A 19,655-nucleotide genomic window follows, 5' to 3' on the forward strand; every position below is an offset into this window, starting at 1 on the left:
ATGCCCAACAGGAAACTATCTGCAATAATTTGGTTTAAGGAGGTTTTTTTCCTCTGATGTTGGAAGTGGATTTATTTAAATGTGTGAAATAGTATTGTGAGAATTGATTTGTGCTTAACCAGATGATGTGTAAATCTCTATCAATGTGCTTTTTTTACCAACAGGTACTTAACCGATATATGTCAACGCCTCTTATCCCCACTCTCCCAACTCCCATCATTCCTGTCATACCCCCACCATATACCATTGCCACGGGTAGCGTACGTGACTGTGTCCGGCTTAGAGGCCTTCCTTACACTGCTGGCATTGATGACATCCTGGAATTTATGGGAGATGCCACAGCTGATATCAAGCCCCATGGAGTTCACATGGTCCTCAATCAACAGGTAACAGCATTTTGCACGGGAGGGCCAACTTTCCAGTTATTGAACACGGTTAGAAGTCAGGGTAGCTTACTGTTCTTGCCTGTGCTTTAGGTCTGCTATAACCTTGAGAAAATACTATGTTCTGTTTGCCTGTCTTTTTGTTCCTTCCTTTTCCTCATTTCACCTCCCCTTTTACATATACACTTGCTTTTCTTTCTATATATGTATGCAAAAGACTGGGGAGGATGAAGCTTGTTCTTTTAATGATAGCTTTATCCTAGAGGCTGTCTTAAATAGGCCCTTGTGTTTCAGTCAAGTGCTGGAAATACACAAGACAGAAATGTCTCATGTTAGATGGCATAGCTGTCAGCTTCAGGGTTTGTACTCAATGGTAGCTGTGTTGTTTGAGTGTTATTTGTGGAAAAAAAAAAAGGTTTTCCTAACTTCTAGCTTGATTAGAGACTTCTCAGGGTTTAAAGGAAGTTGATAATTAAAAATTGTGTTTTGGATATATTTTAATGACATAATCACAGGGATATTTTTTTCCTTATTGTCTTGTGTTAAAAATAAACTCTATTAGTCACAGAAGTATTGATGTATTAAAGAAAACAAATGAGAGAGATCTACCGTATTTGTTCCGCTTTTCTGTTAAGAAAGTTTTTAATATTTTATACATACAGCAATGTCTGTCAGGTTGCAGAAAATCAGATCTGGAAATCCATTTCTAATGTAGCTATGGACTTTACTAAAGCGTGTCTGGAGCTTTTTACTGTTGTCCTGTTACCTAAAAGGTAGTTACAGGGAAGGCAAAGCCAGACTCTTCCTAGACCTTCACAGCAAAAGAATAAGAGACAGTGTTAATAAACTGCATCAAGGAAAATTGCAATTGGGTGAAAAGGGAAAAAAAAATCACAATGAGAAATTAGTTAAGCACCCCAACAGGTTCCCAGAAATGTTGCGGAATCTCCACCCCTGGAGATGCTCAGAATTCAAGTGGAGAAGGCCATTAATGGCCTGATGTAACTTGGAAGTTAGCCCTGCTTTGAACAGTGTTTAGATTAGAGGCCTTCAAACTTTGTTTCCATGTTAAATTATTCTCTCTTTCTTTCTGCGGAGGATGGAAGTAGTGTTGTGTTAACTGGGCGCTGGTTACCTGAGTCTTACCTTTCTGCTCCTAAAAATAATTATTGAGTTACTAGTCATTGGTGCCAGATGAGGAAGAACAACACAGACTTTCAGTAGACATTTGATCTTAGTAGTTTCTGCATTTCTTGTGCTCTGCGTGTTTTAATAACAGATTCACTTACGATTATTTCTCCCCTCCCCCAGGGACGACCATCAGGTGATGCTTTTATCCAAATGAAATCTGCTGACAAAGCCTTTATGGTGGCTCAAAAATGTCACAAAAAAATGATGAAGGACCGTTATGTGGAAGTATTCCAGTGTTCAGGAGAGGAGATGAACTTTGTTTTAATGGGTGGCACTTTAAATCGTAGTGGCTTATCCCCGCCGCCATGTAAGTTACCATGTAAGTCTGCAATTCTTCTGCTCTCTGCTGCTAAAGGCTGATATGTGGTAGGTGCTGAAGCTTTGTGGCCTTTCACCTTTTGACTTGGGTTTTGCCATGATCAATAATCATCCATCTGTATACATGCTGAGATTGGAATTGTTCCCTTTGGGCAATAATGGGACTGATCAGAGGCATTTTTATTGTATCTTCGGTGGTGAGTAGAGGGCAGCAAGGCCTTGCCAGTGAAATTGTTGCACACTTTGCTTTTTATGGGTGTACTGTTCTTCTGAGCTCTGCAATAGACTTGCCTGTAGTGAAACCTACTTGGAATTAGAAAGATTTTTAAAAGGGGGAGAAATTCTATATGCTAGCTGCCGATGAGTGCTCTTGCTATCTTGGCTTAGAAGATAGAATTGAGAAGGTACTCTTTGGGCTTATTTTTGAAGAAAAACACCCACTGGGATGATATGCTAACAAACCATAGAGTGGTGAAGTTGGATGGATTTTTATCTTTTTATTTTATTTAATATTACAGTGGACATTATTGTGGAAACATAATGGAACTTTACTGTACCATTCTAATCAGTCTCGCTGCCAAATCACTAAGCAGATGCCGATATGTATTTGCAAAATAGTAAAAAGCTGCCAAATACAGTATTTAAAAACAGTTTGACTGCACACTAAGCCAAGCTTTGTTCCTATACAAATCGGATATTTGTTCATCAAAATGCATCAGACTAGTGCTCTAGTGAGGCTTTCTTTTTGCTATATCCTAAAAATACTTTTTGAAGTTGCAGGAGGCTTATACAAGAAGACTCATGGTCAGCAGTTGTGGATGCCCATGTGTAGTTAATATTATGGTACCTTTGTCCCACAGAGTACAACTTCTGTTAGAACAGAAGGTGTGTTGGTGTGTACGCCTGCTTTCTCTATGCACATGGCTTTATGCTTTCTTTGAATAACTCTGAAGTTCCCTACTTTCCATTTGCATATGGACAAGGCTGCTCAGCTCTAGAAGTTGTGAACTGTTAGAAATTGCTCACTTCGAATGCCCCAGCTGTCATTTATGGTGATGTAGCAGGGGTCTCCAGGAGAGAGGCTAGAGAGCAGTCTTTGCACAAGTGTTCATTAATCATGCCCAGATGGTATTAATCACATTGGGGTGAATAATTCCTTTCCTATAGCAGAGATCTCCATTCTGATTGTTTTTTGTTGCTGTGTCCTGCTTTGTTTTTAGGTCTTTCTCCACCAGCTTATGCTGCTTTCCAAACAGCAGCTGTGATCCCAGCAGAGGCAGCGCTTTACCAGCCACAAGCCCTCTTGCCAACCACCAGGACTCCCCAGGCCTCTGCGGCTGCTCCTCCAACTGTTACCTACTACCCAGCTCAGGCTGCTCAGCTTTATATGAATTACACAGCTTACTATCCCAGGTAACCCCTAGACTTAGCTGCTTCTCTTGACATGTCATCTCAGTGGAGCAGGCAACTGTGTGGTCACCTGTGAACAGGTCTTAAATTTGAACTTCTGGTGTAGATAATCCTGGGGACTTGATGTTCATCAGCAGAGGCAGTAGCCATTTTAACTGATTCTCTATGGCCTTGTAATGAAGTTCGGCTTTTCTGTAGGTTTTGTTTGAATCTCGTGATAATGTTGGTCTAATATTTAACAGTGTTTTTGGCACTGGGGCAATGTCATCAAGGCAGTTCTATTTCTTGGCCAAACAGGAAGCTGTGTCAATACATGCCTCTACCCTTATCCCCTAGTTTGTTCTTGTACTTACGATACTGTTTCCATACTGAAGGACTCATCATAGGTGTGTACTAGGTTTGATTTCTTATATCAGTGAGACCCCAAAACACTTTACATGTGTAAGCAAAGCAGATCATCACCTTTTCCCTTCCCACGGATGGTACCAACATGGCTCACTGAAGTCTGTACTTGGGTCCATGGGGAAATAGCTTGTTCATTGATAGTTCCTAGGCTTGTGACACTTACTAGCTTGCGTATCTGGTAAATTGCTGGATGGGCCCTGAGCAGAGATACTACTTTACTCATTGTTTTGTGGCTCAGAAGTACCAGATTTGGGCCCTTGCCTGCTTTTCATACTATGATTCCACCCCCCACCCCACCCCGCTTTTTTCTTTATGGTTTTATTAACAATCTTAGAACTATTTTTTTCCTCACCTGTGAAATAACAAGTGCCACTCTTTGTCTTCAACTACAAACGTTAGCTATTTTCCTTTCTGTCCCTTCTCTAAAAATAAATTATCCGATGCTAAAGAGAAATGAAGAAAGTCCATAAAGCAGTCCACATCAGGGCTTCCTGTTTTTCTGTGGGTTTTGGGCTTACTCTCAAATTCAGATTTCCAGTTTCATCTTTGCCTATTCCAAGTAGTAAAACCAGTTATTGGTTTTCATAACAATTTTGCCCTTCTTTCTCTTTTTCAGTCCTCCAGTATCCCCTACCACGGTGGGGTATATTGCAGCTCCTCCAGGAGCTGTAGCCGCTGCTGCCACTGCCACCCACACTCCAATTCTGCCCCAGCCTGGAGCATTAGTCCGTATGCAGGGCTTGCCATATAACACAGGAATGAAGGAGATACTCAGTTTCTTCCAGGGGTACCAGGTTAGTATGCAGTCCTTCTTGATACGGTATTTGGACCTCTGAGCAATGATCAGTGGGGATCAAACTGAGCAAGTGAGTGCTTTTGGAAATCGCTGAACAAGTGTGCAAGCTCAATGTTGTATATTTAACTGGCAGACTGAAGTGTAATACACGCTTTGCCTTATTTCTTACATAATAAACATATCCTACTTTGAAAGCAGTGATTCAGTGTCTAGGGTCAGGGTTTGAGTTTGGAGAGGGAGAAAGCGCAGAGCCCCAACGTGAGTGGGGCTGCGAAGGGGCTGCCAGAGGAAGGTGGGGGCTGCCAAAAGCTTCCGGTCCTGGCCACTTTTTGGTGGGAGCCCTAGGTAGGGTCAGTGTTTGACCTTCAAGACGTGTTAAAGTCTGCTGAGAGCAAATTTATAGTACAAAAGGCTGTGACCTAGGTGTGGTGACTTGCTTGCAAAAGGAGAGAGATAGACGCTTCTGTTAGATATTCTTTCAGGCACTAATTATTTTGGGTACAGGCACGAACATTTTCCATTAAAACTGCATTACATTGCAACCTAAGGGAAAACTGTATTCTCCAAACCATTTTGTACTGATAGCAAATATTCTATGTGCTATAGGTAACTTCAATCAGTATGTACTGATTTAATGCTCTGTCAGTGAGCAAACACATAGAAACTTATCTTCTTGAGGAACATTAAAAAAAAAAAGGCGCCATGTACAAATGTGTTTTTCCAGCAGCACTTATTTGAATTCACGGAATGGGTCTTTCCATGTCTTCTGCCTTTCATCTCAGAGGACATTGTATCTTATATCTATGTTTTGTCATCACATGTTTGCTAAAAGGAAAGATAATTGAATATGGTATATTCTGTTGAGTATTTAACTTCTGTGGATAACAGCACTTACACAAATGCCCAATCTGCCCTTTTGGTACTATTCAGAAGCCCTGACTTAAAATCCTCCTGGTGGGTCTCAAATTACTGTTCAAGTGATGTGTGAAAAGACAACAATTTTTGCATGTTTGTCCTTTAAAATTCTGCAAGTTGGATAACAGTGATACTGCTAAAGGTTAGGATGTGGATGGATTCTTTTCAATGCATAGCAGCAGTTAATACGAAACATTCAGGCATGGTATGTTTTGTTTGGTTTTTTTTCCCCCTTTTTTTTTTTTTTCCTTTAAGATTCTTAAAAGGCAATGGGCTTTAATTTGCAGAGCCAGATGTCTGCTATGTAAATGAAAGTAGACTGAGAACAGATGCTTAAATGTGTATGTTCCAAGTTTTGAGTATGTGGAAGATACGGTGCTCTACCTGTTGTGGCTTCTTTTCAAATGTTACATTTATGTTTGAAAGTAGTTTCACATACTTGGTTTTTCAGTGGAAAAATTGGAAGGTTAGCTTATAAAAAGTGTGATGAATTTTGAGAAACATTAAAAAGAAACTAAACGTCATTGTATTTTACGGCTTTTCCTTCAACAGGTATTTCCAGAGTTCAAACCACATTCAATTACTTATTGCTTTCCAGACAAACAGTAGTATTCATTCATCTGTTGCTTAGCCATTGATATTTTACCTTATGTTTTTTTCAACTGACTGGGGTTTTTGGTGGATGGATGGTGGGTGTATTAAAACCTTAAGTGGGGAAGCCTATTTTCTAAATTGAAATTCAGCTAGAAGTGCACCATTGAAAAATGTGACCTGAACCTGTCTGTGAATGGAACAGGTCAGTGACAATCTCTAGTAGCTCTGTCTTCTACTAAATCTTCAGTTTAGTGAATCTGGACTTTGGATCTGGTGCTGAATTTGCCCTTTTTCTTGTTTCTGCATTTGGAGAGCGGTTCATCGTGTTTGTATTGCACAATTAAATGTTTCAAATGAATAGAAATTTTGCCACAAGGTGAAAACTATATGCTGCTTCTGCAACCTCCTGTCATCATCAGTTACTGTTGTTAAACTGGTCACCTCTTTGATTTCTTTAGAAGATGTTGTCCAAATGAGATCGGGTTCAATATCTTATAAAGGAGCCAAGGAATTATTTTGAATTGTTCTTGGAATCCCACATGTGGTAATGCTAGTTTTATACTCGCTCATTCCTTTAGGGGAAAAAAGAGGTGGTGACTTACTGTATTGGGACAAGATTATGTCTCTGGAGCAATTACTAATCTTTTTTCTTTTTTCCTCCCCTTTCCTCTCTCCTCACATTATTTTTTTCATTTTCTGCTGCTGCCCAAGGATTTATTGCACGATGCTTCTGCTCGTTTATAAAGTGAGCCCCTAATAATCGTCAGTGGGCATGGTTTTAATCTTTGTATAAGTAATTGATGTTGGTATTCAATGGGCTTCAATGTTGGTATTCTGGGAACCAGATCGGAGATGCTGAGATTGAAGGGTGATTTTTGTCTTTGTATGTCCTTGTCTGAAAGGAACAGGTTTTAAGTTTTAGATCTTGCTTTATTCTCTTCTGTTTTCTTCCTTCAGTCTTCATGGGCTCTATATATTGCATGTATGCACATGTTGCTACTTAAGTGAAAGAACCTTTCATACCAGACCTGCCTCTTAAGAGATAGACTTTGCTTATCATGAGATTCAACAAGCTGGTCTCAACATCAGTACATGCTTCTAATAACGAATAATGTAAAAATCTGCAGATCAGCATTTTAATTTTCAGTTAATTTTATCAGCACTAGCCTCTTGTTTAGTGGTTCAGCAGCTTGATTTCTTCTTGTAGTTCTGCTTTCTTGTTTTTATTGTTGAAAATTCCTTCCAGCTTGCGTGTGTTTAATGTATCTTGCATTAAACAATCTTGAAAAAGCTGTGAAGAATTTTAATACGAAATCTTGGAGATGGTAATTTTTCCCATCACCTTTCTGTATAATATTGTAGCGTACTATAATCTTCAAAAGAGCTAATATTAGTACTGTGATTCAGTAAGTAATTCATGTTAAACTGCTTTTTAGTTGTACTGTAATGCAACAGGGCAATCGATTTGACTTCAATCATATACTGGATACATAGCTAAAAGATACTTAAACCAACAACAACAAATGCCGCCATACAATTCGGATAGGACAACGGGATGACAGTAGTTGCTCTGACAGGTGCTAAAACACCAACCGCTCAGCAGATGCTGGTCTTTGGGCATTATGTTGAAGTGAGGGATCTATGGATGTTTACAGGAAACTTCCCTTACAATTTGAAAAATATGTGGTTGTGAAGAGACCCTTCTAGAATTAAGAAAAATAGTTCATATTACAGATCCTATAGGGAAAAAATTGAGGAAAAAGTAGTGCAAAAATAGTAATTACATGCAACAGACTTTTTGGTGTTACTTTAAGTCATTGCTCTGTAAAGTTGTAGAAGCAGTGAGAGAAATCAAGTAAATAAGGAAAGAACAGGTGTAGTAGTTGGGTGTTGGATTTATGTGAAGTTGTTTGTGCATATCAGAAAAAAATTTTCACTAAAAAGTATTTTTCTTTATTTACTGGCTAAATCTTCTATGGATTTTACTCTTTAGGCACTAAATGAATCAATAAGAAATATTTCTAGCCTCCGAATAATGACCTAACTTTTTTTGTTTTGCTTCTTATGAGAAGGTTTATTGCTAACATTGACAGAGTTGGTATTCTGACAAGAACTGTTAGGCTTAAGTACAAGTAGATGCAATTTAACTGTGCCCGTGGCCTTAACTGGCCAAAAACTAAGGTCAACAACTGTTGTCTTAGCTAGGATTCAGCATGCATTTAGTAGTAGTTGCCCAGTTTCTTGGGGGTTGGCATGAATGCAAAGTGAACTCATGTCTGCCTGAAAAAGACTGTGTGGATTAGTTCTTAGAAAGCAGACTTGCTATTTAGGTGTATGTTTCATTCAGGACTAGTAAAAATATAAACTAGGAGAAGACTAAGATTTAGGGCTACGGTCACCATCTGAGCTTTATTTAAAGCCTCCTGAATTTGCTGAAAAAGGCTAGGATGGAAATGTAGGGACTTCTTTGTGTACACGTTTTTATGTAGGCGAAGCTTAAAGTAAATGCTATTCTTTAAACCTGTACTGGGCTTAGGTGTCTTTTATCTGCAGCTAAAAAGAGCTTTTGCAGCATATTAATCCTCCAAGTCTTCAGAGACCCAGAATCCAAGGCTCATTGTTTTTTGGGGGGAGGAGGGTGTCTTGTGCTTAAAACAATAATAAGTAAGTGAAGGGAAGTGGATGGATGGCTAAATTCCAAGGGCATTAACAACATTTCTCTCTTGTATCAGGACAGCGGGCTTCGTTGTTACTGACTTTTTAGGGATTAGTTGTTTTCTCTGAAATGCATGCTTGAACAAAGAAGTATTCTCTGTTTCCTATGGGTTCCTTTTGAAATGTGATGCTTCCTAGTCTGAGAGGGATACCCCATTGTCTGTGTGCCAATTCTAGGCATTGCACCTTCTGACTAGGGAAGGGAAAGAGGATGTGGTAGAGGAAGAATTCCCACTTACTGGTATTTGAAGTCATCTGGCAATATAGACATTATTATATGCTTGCCCCCATGCACTCGGAATAGAGTATGCTGTTTGTTTTGCTTTATTCCTAATTTTATCTTTCACCTGGAAATGTTGCCTGTGTGGAGAAAGCATCTGTGAGACTGGATCTAGTAAATTAGTGGTTACTGTTTCTGTCTGTTGCCTCCCATGCTTGAAGCAAGAGACTAAGTGGCACCATCTTCAAGCTGTATTTTTGGGAACGGGCGTTACATATTTCACTATCTTTTCCACAAAACACTCAGGCGGTATCTGTTCCACAGAGCATTCAGGTGATTGCCAGTGCTTGTGCTGGCACTCTTTAAGGTACAATTGATATACTTCAGTGGCAAAGGCAGTTTAGGGTATTTCTCCTGACTCTTGTGCCAAAGGTTACAGTTACCTAGTCATTAAATCAGATTCTACGTTCCAGACTTGCTATATCTAGACTTCTTTCCAAAGTCTGAGAGATGGATTTCTTCCCTTTGGGAACTGTTCAGTGATAGAGTTTATCGGGAGGTTAGGCTAGAATTGCAGCTGCAATCCTGAAGAGGCCATCTTGTCTATGATATTTTCCTTTCCAGGTGGGAACTATTTTTAGCTTTCATTTTCCCCTTGTTTTTTTTCCCAGTTGGGGCATGTCTAAATATACTTTTCAATTTTAATTTTGTTTTAGCACTGGATTTTTTTCCCCTCGATTGCTTTGCGTATGCCTTTTTAGACTGATCTTTGAATGTCCACTGTAGGAACTGCAAAAATGAAATGGAAATCAATGTCTCGCTGGTTAGTGACCTGGTTAAATCTGTGCACAGTCTGTGAGGGGACAAGGACAGTCCCATATTCCTCTCAATGTAGCAGGTATTCCTGAAAGAAATAAAATAGCTTGAAGAAAAAAAAGAAAAAAAGTATGAGGAGAGAGTGCAGTATACTACCTCTTTATTAATCAGTCTATTTCCGATTCTGATCATCTGAAAAAGTTTTGCACTGTAGTAAGCACAGCAGATAGTCTGTCTGGGAGATGCTACCATACTGGGTGTAACTGTTGGTCAGAAATGGTCATCTCCTTTAGGAGAGAGGAGTTAGTGCTATTTAATATACATCTGTCACTTATTATTATTGTATAGTCTATTGTAATATGTTATTTATTATTATAAGAAGTATTATTTAATATATATGAGTTGAAATATCGCTGCCATTTCAAATGTTAATACCTAGAAAGGTATTCACCTTATGCTTATAAGGTAAACGGCTGATTCTGTAAAGAAGCAACATGTCCTTCAAAAAATGTCATTTTGTCATTAACAACAGACATGTCTTAAGCTATACAAGCCCTCACTGTCACAGGGGACTAACAACAAGAACAATGTAGGGAACAGCAAACACCATTCTTCAGTCTTCAATGTAATCTCTGTTCCAGTCAGCTGCAGTTTTTTTCCCCAAGTATATATGTATATTTTTCCTGCCATCTTGCGGCCTGCCATAGAGCTAATCGTTGACCCCAGAATCTTATTTGGTAACCACTTGCAAAGCTTCTGTTTTGCTTCTTTCTCCTAGGTTGGGTTCCAAATGCAAACCTTGTCCCATACCTGGTTTCCACATTTAGTTTCCATCTTTTCTTGATCCTAGCTCCCATCTCTGATCACTGGAAGAAGTCAGTATAGCACCAGAGTGTATGCTGAGAACCATAGCTTCATCTCCTTAACTCTGAGGCTGACTTTTCTAATGGAGCTTGTAATTTAACAATGGTATTCTGTGTGATCTTCCTTACTAGACTAAGCTAGACTTCTTGACAGCTACTTCAAGGGGAAAAGAGAAATTGCTTTATTGTCTGAATTTATTTCTGCATTCTCTTTTAGTCATTCTAGGAAATAGGTCTCCCCTGTTCATCATCTATGAGCATGTGAGAGTATCCAATTTAGTAGGATGAGATGAAAGCAAACTTTGATAGAGATCATGTTTCGTAGTTTAATGGCTTAAAAAGCAAGATTTGCTACTGTGTCCTTCCAGTAGACCACTATATTTTAATGCTACTGTTGACACACTGAGAGTGAGTTGAAACCCCTGGGTGAGAAAGGATCACAGAATCTTTTAGGTTGGAAGGGAAGTCCAACCCCGCAAGAGCTGTGAGCTCAAACAGAGGAGGGGAGAAGGCAGCAGCTCTGAGGAAAGAGGTTGTGCTTCAGTTCAGAGAAGCAAGGAAGGTAGGAATGAGATGATAGTTTATAGGTTCACCCTTGGATTTACAGTTTATCCTGCATGATTGGATGTTTCTGTTTTGTTCTTATGCGTTTCTGAAATGCAGACAGAATCAGAAGTATTCATGACCATGTACTTCCTCAGGCAAGTGAGGGTAGTTTCCATTTCATTCTCGGGGAATAAGAATTCCCCCACTTCACTTCCTAGCTTGGTTTGCAGTACTGCTTTTTGAAATCTGTAAGTTTGAAGAATTTACTGTTCCACAACTTCTGTTTTAATTAACTGCAGTCTCTTACCTATCTTTCTTGTGATTAGCATTTGCTTCTATTGCTAGGTATTTTGATTCTTTTTCTTTCTTTCTCTCTTTCTTTAGGCCTAGGCCTAAGCTCTGACAACTTTGACATTTCTGTACAGGGTAGTTTTCCCACTTTCACGTTTTCCTCATTGTTTACACGTTTCAAATGTAACCACTTCAAACACTGTCACTCACAAGAGACTATAGCCCTTTACCTAGTGTACATCTACTGATAATCTAAAGTATGTACTATCTTGAGACATTCCTTCCAAAGAGTAAACTTACATTTTGTAGATTTGTTTCAAGGGCAGGTCTGGGAACTGATAAATCTAATATTTGCACGGTCTGGTTGCCCTGGCAGGGACTATCTAGAAAATACTTCTTGTATTTGTCTTTTACTTAATGGCATGGGTCTAGATGTGTGAAGGTGGCTAGAATTCAGTAGTAAAAATTCTGGGAGGTTCTTTTCTTTTACATTCTCTGGGCTCTTGGTTATTGTTCTCTGTGGAAGGTGTATACTGTGATGGTTGGTTTTTTTTCTTTTCAACTTCACTTTGGATAGATACAATGTGTCCTGTATGCCCAAATATAATACCTTTTTCTCCCTATGCTGGCAGGAGACTTTTTGTATTATAGGAATATCAAAGGAAGGCAGCGTAGTATATCTACATTGTGTGCATTTGGCAATACTCTAAAATGTTAGTGCAAAACAGCCATTTTGGGGGAGACGGGAAACTCTTTTTGCCACTGAAAGGGTATTCTATAACTTGGGTTATGCTAAACATTTTGTCTTCTGGATTACAGGAGCCACTCCAGTAGTCTTTGTAGCATGTGCAAGTATGCCCAGTCCCTTTCCAGGATATGTAATTTTGGAAAGATTATGAGATGGATACAAAACAATGTTTCATATTCCCCAAAATCTATTTACTGACTACAGATTTCGTATTTGTACTGGGCCCTCCAATAGTATGTGTGATTACTGTTCAGATTCAGGATCTCAAATATTTTAGATCCGATCCACATATGGGGTTTTTTGGTTTAGTTCGTTGGTGTGACTGTACAGTACAGTCACTATTTTTGTTTTAATATTCTTCTACTACAAACCTATGATGCAGTTACACTGTATAGTTTATTTCTTTTTCTTATATGGAAATATACTATACTATACTAGTATAAATGCCATTTCATCTTCTAAGTGCATTCATGCTGGGACATTGTTTTTCTTTAACTACACTGGTATAGTTTATGTAAGTCTACTGTATGCAGCCGAAGTGTTTATCACTCAGCCCTGGGGAAGCTGCAGTTTATTTCCATGACTCCATAAAAGACCTGATTAGATCTGTATGCTGCTTCTAACCCCCCACTTCAGTATGCATGCTGGAAGATGCTCATCTGTCCCAGTGAGAGTCATAACTGGAAGCATGATTATGCAAATTTAAGAGTTTTGTTACCTGATGCTGCCATCTCATGAGTAGAAGGAAAAAAGGAGCACTTCATGGTCTAAACTATTTCCCTTGATAAGAAACAGTTGAAATACACAGTTTAGAATATTCCCCGCATGCGTTTACTTTAAATCTATTTCTACAACCGGTAATTCAGTTGATGTGGTTTTTTTTTTTTTTATCTTGCATAAAAATAGTATCTGTCAAATTCACTGTCTCCTGCCAGTTGTTATAGCTGATGCTCTTAATTATGGTTGCAAATGATCGACTGTGTGGCTTGCTGTACCAGAACTGTTCCTCTCTTGCTGATTATCATATATCACACTTGTACTGTAGTATGCACCTGATGACTACAATGGCCTTATTCAGCTGAGCGATCAAGCAAGGAGTGTGTTACAAGCACCGAAAGAGTGGGTCTGTTTGTAACTCTTTGTAACTTCTGAAGAAGGTAAGATGCGACTGGCAGAAACTGGGTCTCCAGTGGTGAATGGGAAGGGAAAGAAGGGCTTGGTGATACAGAGTTTTTTTTTGCTTATGGCTTTTTACCCTTGTGGCTTGCGTTGGGATCCTTGCTTTAACCTTTCTGCTTTTGTCCTATTAAAAAATCAACTAACCTAAAGAAATAGGCCAATTGCGATCGGTAGTTGATGGGATAGCAGTGGTGGAGGTAGCGTGATTGCCTGGTTCTGCTCAGATGGTGTGTTAAACTTCCAGAAGGGTTTATTAGTGTTTGTTTCTCATGTGAAGCTTTCAGTCCAATATTTTATTTTTAGTATAGCAGTAGAAGATGATTTTTTTCTTGATATGGCTACAAAGCACACACAAGTGTATGTGCAAAAACCCCCAAACCTCTAGCTTTCTCTTTCCTGCATTACATAGCTGTCTAGAGATTAATATGTCTGTTTCTTGATCTCCCTAATGCAATGTGAACCAATATTTTTTTTTTTTTTTAGAAGAAGTTTCTTTGGTATAGTGGCTTTCTAATGCAACTAACTAAATTTGCCAATGGTAAACTTCCCCACATTTTTGGTACTAACACATAATTTTTACAGAAATTTTGTTGTGACCTATGTGGAGTTCATGACTTCCCAACACTATTGTATTCCATTCAAAATGCTACTAATTAGTTACTATATTTTTTCTCCTTAAAAAAACACACAAAACTTTCAATACAAAAAATGGCAATCAAATACTATGCCTTGATAGAAGTACCTTCATAGATAAAGCTACCTTCACATAATCACCATCAACTCGGTTGTTTTCAAATTAGTTGATTTCTTATGATACTGCTAGATCTGCCAAGGAGAAGATAGATTAGAGTCTGCATGGTCTGGTGGTGTACAGAAGAACATCCATTATTATTCCGAGCATTTCCATATTTATGGGACAATCTATTTGGTTCTCTTGTTTTACCCAAATTAACTGGAAAACCAGATCAGCAACAGGGTTCTACCATGTATGAGATGGAAACAATCTTTGACTAGAAAATAATTGATGGAGTAGCTCATCCTGAATTCTAAGCAGTCCAAAGTAGTATTATACAGATACCACTCTTTGTAGAACAAAACATCCAGAAAAAAAAAAGATTTGTATGGATTTGAATCTATATTTTAAAATTTATATGTACATAAAGGAAACCTATTTCTGTCTGTAAATAATATAAATAAACCCCTAAAACTAGTGTGTCTTAAAATGAAACTGAAGGGTTTTATTTAACCCTTTTAATTATATTGCTTGCAGAATGTGTAGACTTCTCTGCTGACCTTCTATGCAACTCTTGTAACATGAATTCCCAGATCCTTACCCTGGTATTACACCAAGGCTGCTATTTAAACTACTTTTTAAAGCTCTCCTGTATGCTCAGAGGTATATCTGTGTTCCGTGTGTGCTTTCAGCTGACTCTGAACTGCAATATTAAACGTATTCAGGACTGATGCGCTAAATGACTTGATCCCATATGGATTAACAGCAAAGAGATGGTTTAGAGCAGACCTTCTTTTAGCTCAGATGTGCCGCTCAACCCAAACGTACAACTTCCTCTTTGAGCACAGTGTTATCCTGAAATAACCCAAGATTACTTCCAAACCTGAACTGGGCTTCAGACAGGATGTTTTATGTGTCTTTTGAATTTCTTTCTGCATGCTATTTCTTCACTAACTTTAGTTCTGTGAGAAGAAATTATATGAAGTCTATACTAACTGTCTTACACATGCTTCTAGTTTCTAATGTGTACTGTTACTTATCTTAAGAATACTTCTACTGCCTGCTAAGTGTTTGTATGAGTGAAGCTCTGGCATGTACTTGCTTTGTTTTCATATGTTTGAATGTAAAGCTGATCAGAAACTGCTGCTGGTAATAACAGAGAAGTCTAATATTTCTTGCAGTATACCAGGAACGCATAAATTCTACAAAAAGTGAAACTCTTAAATAATTTAACCTTTTATAAAATCATGAGGACATACGTCACATGAGCTTAACTTGAATTGGGCTAATGCTCATAAAAGTGGTTGGTTTTCCAGCAGAGACTATATGTTTTGTCTGGCATTGACTTCTCCAACAAACTAATCTTGTATGCTGAGCTTTTGATCCTTCAACCTTTGGTTTTGAAACTTCACTGAGATCCATTTCTATCCAACAAATAGGGCTTCTGAACTTAGCTTGGAAGGACTTCCAGCATGTTGTGAGAAATGGCTGGGGTACCATAGGGCAGATAGAGATGTCTGCTTTAAACCCAGCATTTTGAAACTGCCTTTCAAGAATTCACAAGGGCAAATGCACTCCAAAGTAAATCAACTCCAACGACTAAATCTCATTTACTATCCTGCTTTTTTCTTAGCTTTGTTAAAATTACAATAAAGGTTTCTTTGATTCAGTTGGACAGCACCAAATTCTACTTCGTTTTACCAAACAATCTTTCTTGCTCTGTATACCTGTGTAAAGTTCAGCTCATCCTCCCAACAGAGAAATCTCATACAGCTTTATAATTTAAAAAAACAAAAAAAACCAACAACAACAACAAAAAAAACAAACAGAACAAAAAAAACCCAAACAAACAAAAAACAACTTAGTACAAGAATTATTCACTGACTGCCTGGACTTTCTTCCTCCATTTACCCATTATTAACATCTAAGTCTTTCTTTTCTTGTCAACTTTTAATGTGAATTACTTCTCTAGCAAAATCTTTGCATGAAATTATGTCTACATCATCCTGTTCAGCACAACAGCAGAATAAGAGCTGCAGTGTTCTCCAAGCCAAGCTTTTAATCTTTGGTCCCTTCTCTTCCTTCCTATTCTTACATCCAGAATTTTTTCACCACAGACACAGGAGCGGAGTGAACTGGATGCACAGCATTAAAAACTGTACTTCCAGGTGTGGCCTCTGATCTTAATAGGTTTTTTCCTTTTGTCTTCTTGTACCGTTGCAGCTCCACGCAGATTCCATCCTCGTGCTTTACAACTTTAGTGGCCAGCCCAGTGGAGAGGCATTGGTGACTTTTCCAAGCCTGGATCTAGCTAAGAAAGCAGTGGCTGAGAAAAACGGACAGCTCCTGGGAAGCCGCTATGTAGAACTGTACCTGGTCTAACTAAACACTCTTTGGGGGATGGGGAAAGAATGTCGCACTAAACACCGTGCCTTTTGCAAAATAAGAAGTCTTCCCTTGCCACCCAGGCAGCAGTAAATGTGCCTTTTCAGCATAATCTGTTGGAATGTAGAGTGGTATGTGTCCTGTATTTAATTTGAAAAATGGCGTATCCTATGCCAAAGACAAAGTGAAACCAAAAATTATGCAGTTAATTTACTTAATTTCTAATGTACTTGTTTAAAGATAAGCAAACCTGCTTCTGGCATCTAGTTAATCCTGAAGACAATCTAATAGCACTTCAGCTATCGCAGCCATGGGAGAAACCTGTTCAGTAGCATTTGAAGTGGAAAGCGAAGCTTGAGTCATTCAGATTCTTCTGTGTTTAGTTTTTAAGAGTTTATACTTGACAAAGTGTCTGTTTTTTGTAGAGTTTAAATGTCTTTAGGAAGGTCTTTTGGAATGCATAGCTTTCCCAGTTCAAAGCGTAGATCATATTGATTTTTTTTGTTTTGTTTTGTTCTTGACTGGAAAATACCAGGATGCTGGACCCCAAATGCAATTGTGCTTTCTCATGTTTTCATTATACATTGTTTTGCAAAAGCCATATTTGTCTTTCTTACCAATGTACTGCTGCCAGTGTGTAAAGCAAAAAAATAAAAACAACGGGAAAACCAGGAAAATCCTCCCTGCCCACCCATAACTCTCTGCCCCCAGCCCCAAACTTTTAATCTCTACAGGACAAAAATGGCACATAAACCTGAGTACTAATAAGTTATATTTTTTTATTTAAGCATAACAGCTTTCAGATACTGTATTAAAGATTTTGCTCTAGTTTATGTGCATGCAATTTGTTTACATCTTTAAACTACTTTATTTGTATATTATGAAACAACAAGATATGTTGAAATCTAAATCCTCTAGTGCATGCTTTTTTCTTTTTCCCTGTGTGTGTATATACATAAGCTAGAAGAAGTACTTTTACGTCATGTAGCATGTGTTTAAAAAAAAAGACATCTGCTGTAGAAGCACTAAATGACTTTGTTTTTACTGTGCCTTACTTCAAAACCATTCCAAGTGCAATACCAGCAGAGCAAAATGTAATGAATCCTGTTGTGACAAGTTCATGGGTGTCTGAATTGATCTTTTTTGTTAGTGTACAATTTGAGTTGTACTTCAAAGAACTGAATGATGTATGCTTCTTTATATTACAACAAATAAAAGAGATGCTTATGATGTGTATTGGCTTTTGAAAGTAGCATACACTTTGTTTTAATGTATTTTCATGGGGCATCATTCTCTGCTAAATAACCTCTTACTCATTTTTCTTTCTCCTAGGTTTAGGTAAGCATATGTACCTTGCGAGAGTGGTGTGACTTTTCTTTTTGCATGTGCTGGTAAGCCAGAAGTATGCATGATATGTATTTCTCTTGTAGGGGAGCACTTTTTAGGCAACGTGATGTAACTGTTTACATGCTTACTTCTCCCCTTCTGGTGCCAGAGGAAACAAAAGCATTGAACTTTTAAATTGTGTTCATGTTTGGATTTCATTGGCCTAATGGGTCACTTCCTTTTCTGTGCAATGCAAAATGCTACATTTATGTCACAATGGAGCCGGACAACCTTTCTGTAGTAAAAATGGAGAGGGGGGGGAAGAATAGTATTAAAATAATGTTTGTTTCACTCTGGTCAGAAGCATCCCATGCCAGATGCCATTTCTTCATTAAAACCTCCCATCTGAAGTGTTATCACAATCAGGTGGGCCTGGAGAGAAAGCGTTTTCATTATTTTAAAGTGGGACTGTTTAATCTGTTTCCAAGATTTGTCCTGGTGAACTCTACCAAAAAGTCTTACTTTTAAAGTAATACTAGAGAGGACTGCATCGTTATAATTAACGTTTTTATTGTGCCTTTGAGGAGACTGCCTCTCCCTTTTAAAATTTTTGGGAGTCTCTATCCTGAGCAATGCAGTACCTGTGCTGTGGAGCTACCTGTCCACGCTTACATTCTGCCACGGTCCAGCTGGTCACCTCTGGGTAATAGCTTTGCAATCAGTTGAAACATCTTATTTTTCTCTTAATAGCCTGCCTGGAACTTCTGGTTTTCTCTTAGCTAAAATCATGCTTAATCTAGTAAAAGCATAGGGTTTTTTTATGCCTCCTTCTGTCATTGTTCATACATGATTTGTGCCTGCCTTGGCAGGTTGGACAAGCAACACATCAGCCACGGTTTAGGTGTACACATTCCCCTTGTTCTTTAGCACCTTTATGGTTTATTTAACTGATGGCAGCTTAAAACTTTTCAGTGCAGTCCCATGCTAACATGAATTGAAAATTAGGAGCAGACTCTGTACCTAGCTATCTATTAAAAAAGAAGTTGAGCTATCACCAACTGCTGTTTTCATCCCTGTTTAGCATGAGAAGGTGGAAACCAGTTATAGAAACTGAACCTGGCTGTTTCAGACTGTGTGTATAAAACCTAACACGTGGGACTTGCGAATCCTGTACGTTTTTCAGACGTTACCTGTGCAAAACGACGTCGAGGGTGGCGGTAGCCCCTCCCGTGAGACCGGAGGCCCCCCGGTGGGCGCCTGGCAGGGGCCGGACTGCAGCCCCCTCTCCCAGCCTCCTTGCCTGCGCTGAGGAGGGGGCTCCCGGCGGCCCCCGCCCCTGCCGCGCGGCCCCCTCCTCGCGCTGCCCGGACCCCCGTGACGCCCCGCCGCCGCCCTCAGCCGCGCGGGCCCCGAGCCGCCGCGGGATTAGAGGCGAGGGAGGCCTTCGACCGCCGCCGGGCCTTTTACCCCTTTCCGCGGCAAACAGGAGAGGGGCCCGCGCCAGAGGGGTTTCCCTGGGGGTCGGCTCCAGGGCTGGGGGGGCAGAGGGTCCCGAGGAGCCTCCGCAGGCGGCTGTGGCCCTGGAGGGCCCCCCGGCCCCGCCAGAGGGCCAGAGGGCACGTCGGCCTCCCTCCCCATGCCCCAGGACCTGACACATGGTTGCAAGCGGGTGTTTTCTCCCCTAGCCACTGGCACAACCGGGCTGCGTTTGCTGTTGGCGTTTGCAGTTTTCTTGCAACAATGTAAGGAACAAATCCCACGTAAGGAGGCCCTCCCTTCCTGGCCCGCTGGATGTGACCCAGCGGCCGGCTGCCCCCGAGG

General features: G+C 39.6%; 1 protein-coding gene across 7 annotated transcripts in view; it reads left to right on the forward strand.

Annotated features, from left to right (window-relative positions):
- The window catches only part of ESRP2 (epithelial splicing regulatory protein 2), a 54,557-nt gene extending 36,813 nt beyond the window's left edge, over positions 1-17,744 (forward strand). For 3 of the 7 annotated variants that reach the window (XM_087740892.1, XM_087740893.1, XM_087740891.1), the window contains 5 exons: positions 165-386; positions 1,695-1,893; positions 3,113-3,305; positions 4,324-4,501; positions 16,347-17,744. In XM_087740892.1, coding sequence (XP_087597018.1) covers positions 165-386; positions 1,695-1,893; positions 3,113-3,305; positions 4,324-4,501; positions 16,347-16,505 — 951 coding nt within the window. In that variant the 3' untranslated portion in view covers positions 16,506-17,744. The other 4 variants (XM_087740896.1, XM_087740895.1, XM_087740894.1 and 1 more) reach the window with 4 other exon arrangements.
- Positions 17,745-19,655: the final 1,911 nt, after the last annotated feature.

This window comes from Nipponia nippon, unplaced genomic scaffold (genome assembly GCF_047370975.1).
Source record: "Nipponia nippon isolate SJK-2023a ecotype South Korea unplaced genomic scaffold, ASM4737097v1 scaffold_7, whole genome shotgun sequence".
Classification (NCBI taxonomy): domain Eukaryota; kingdom Metazoa; phylum Chordata; class Aves; order Pelecaniformes; family Threskiornithidae; genus Nipponia; species Nipponia nippon.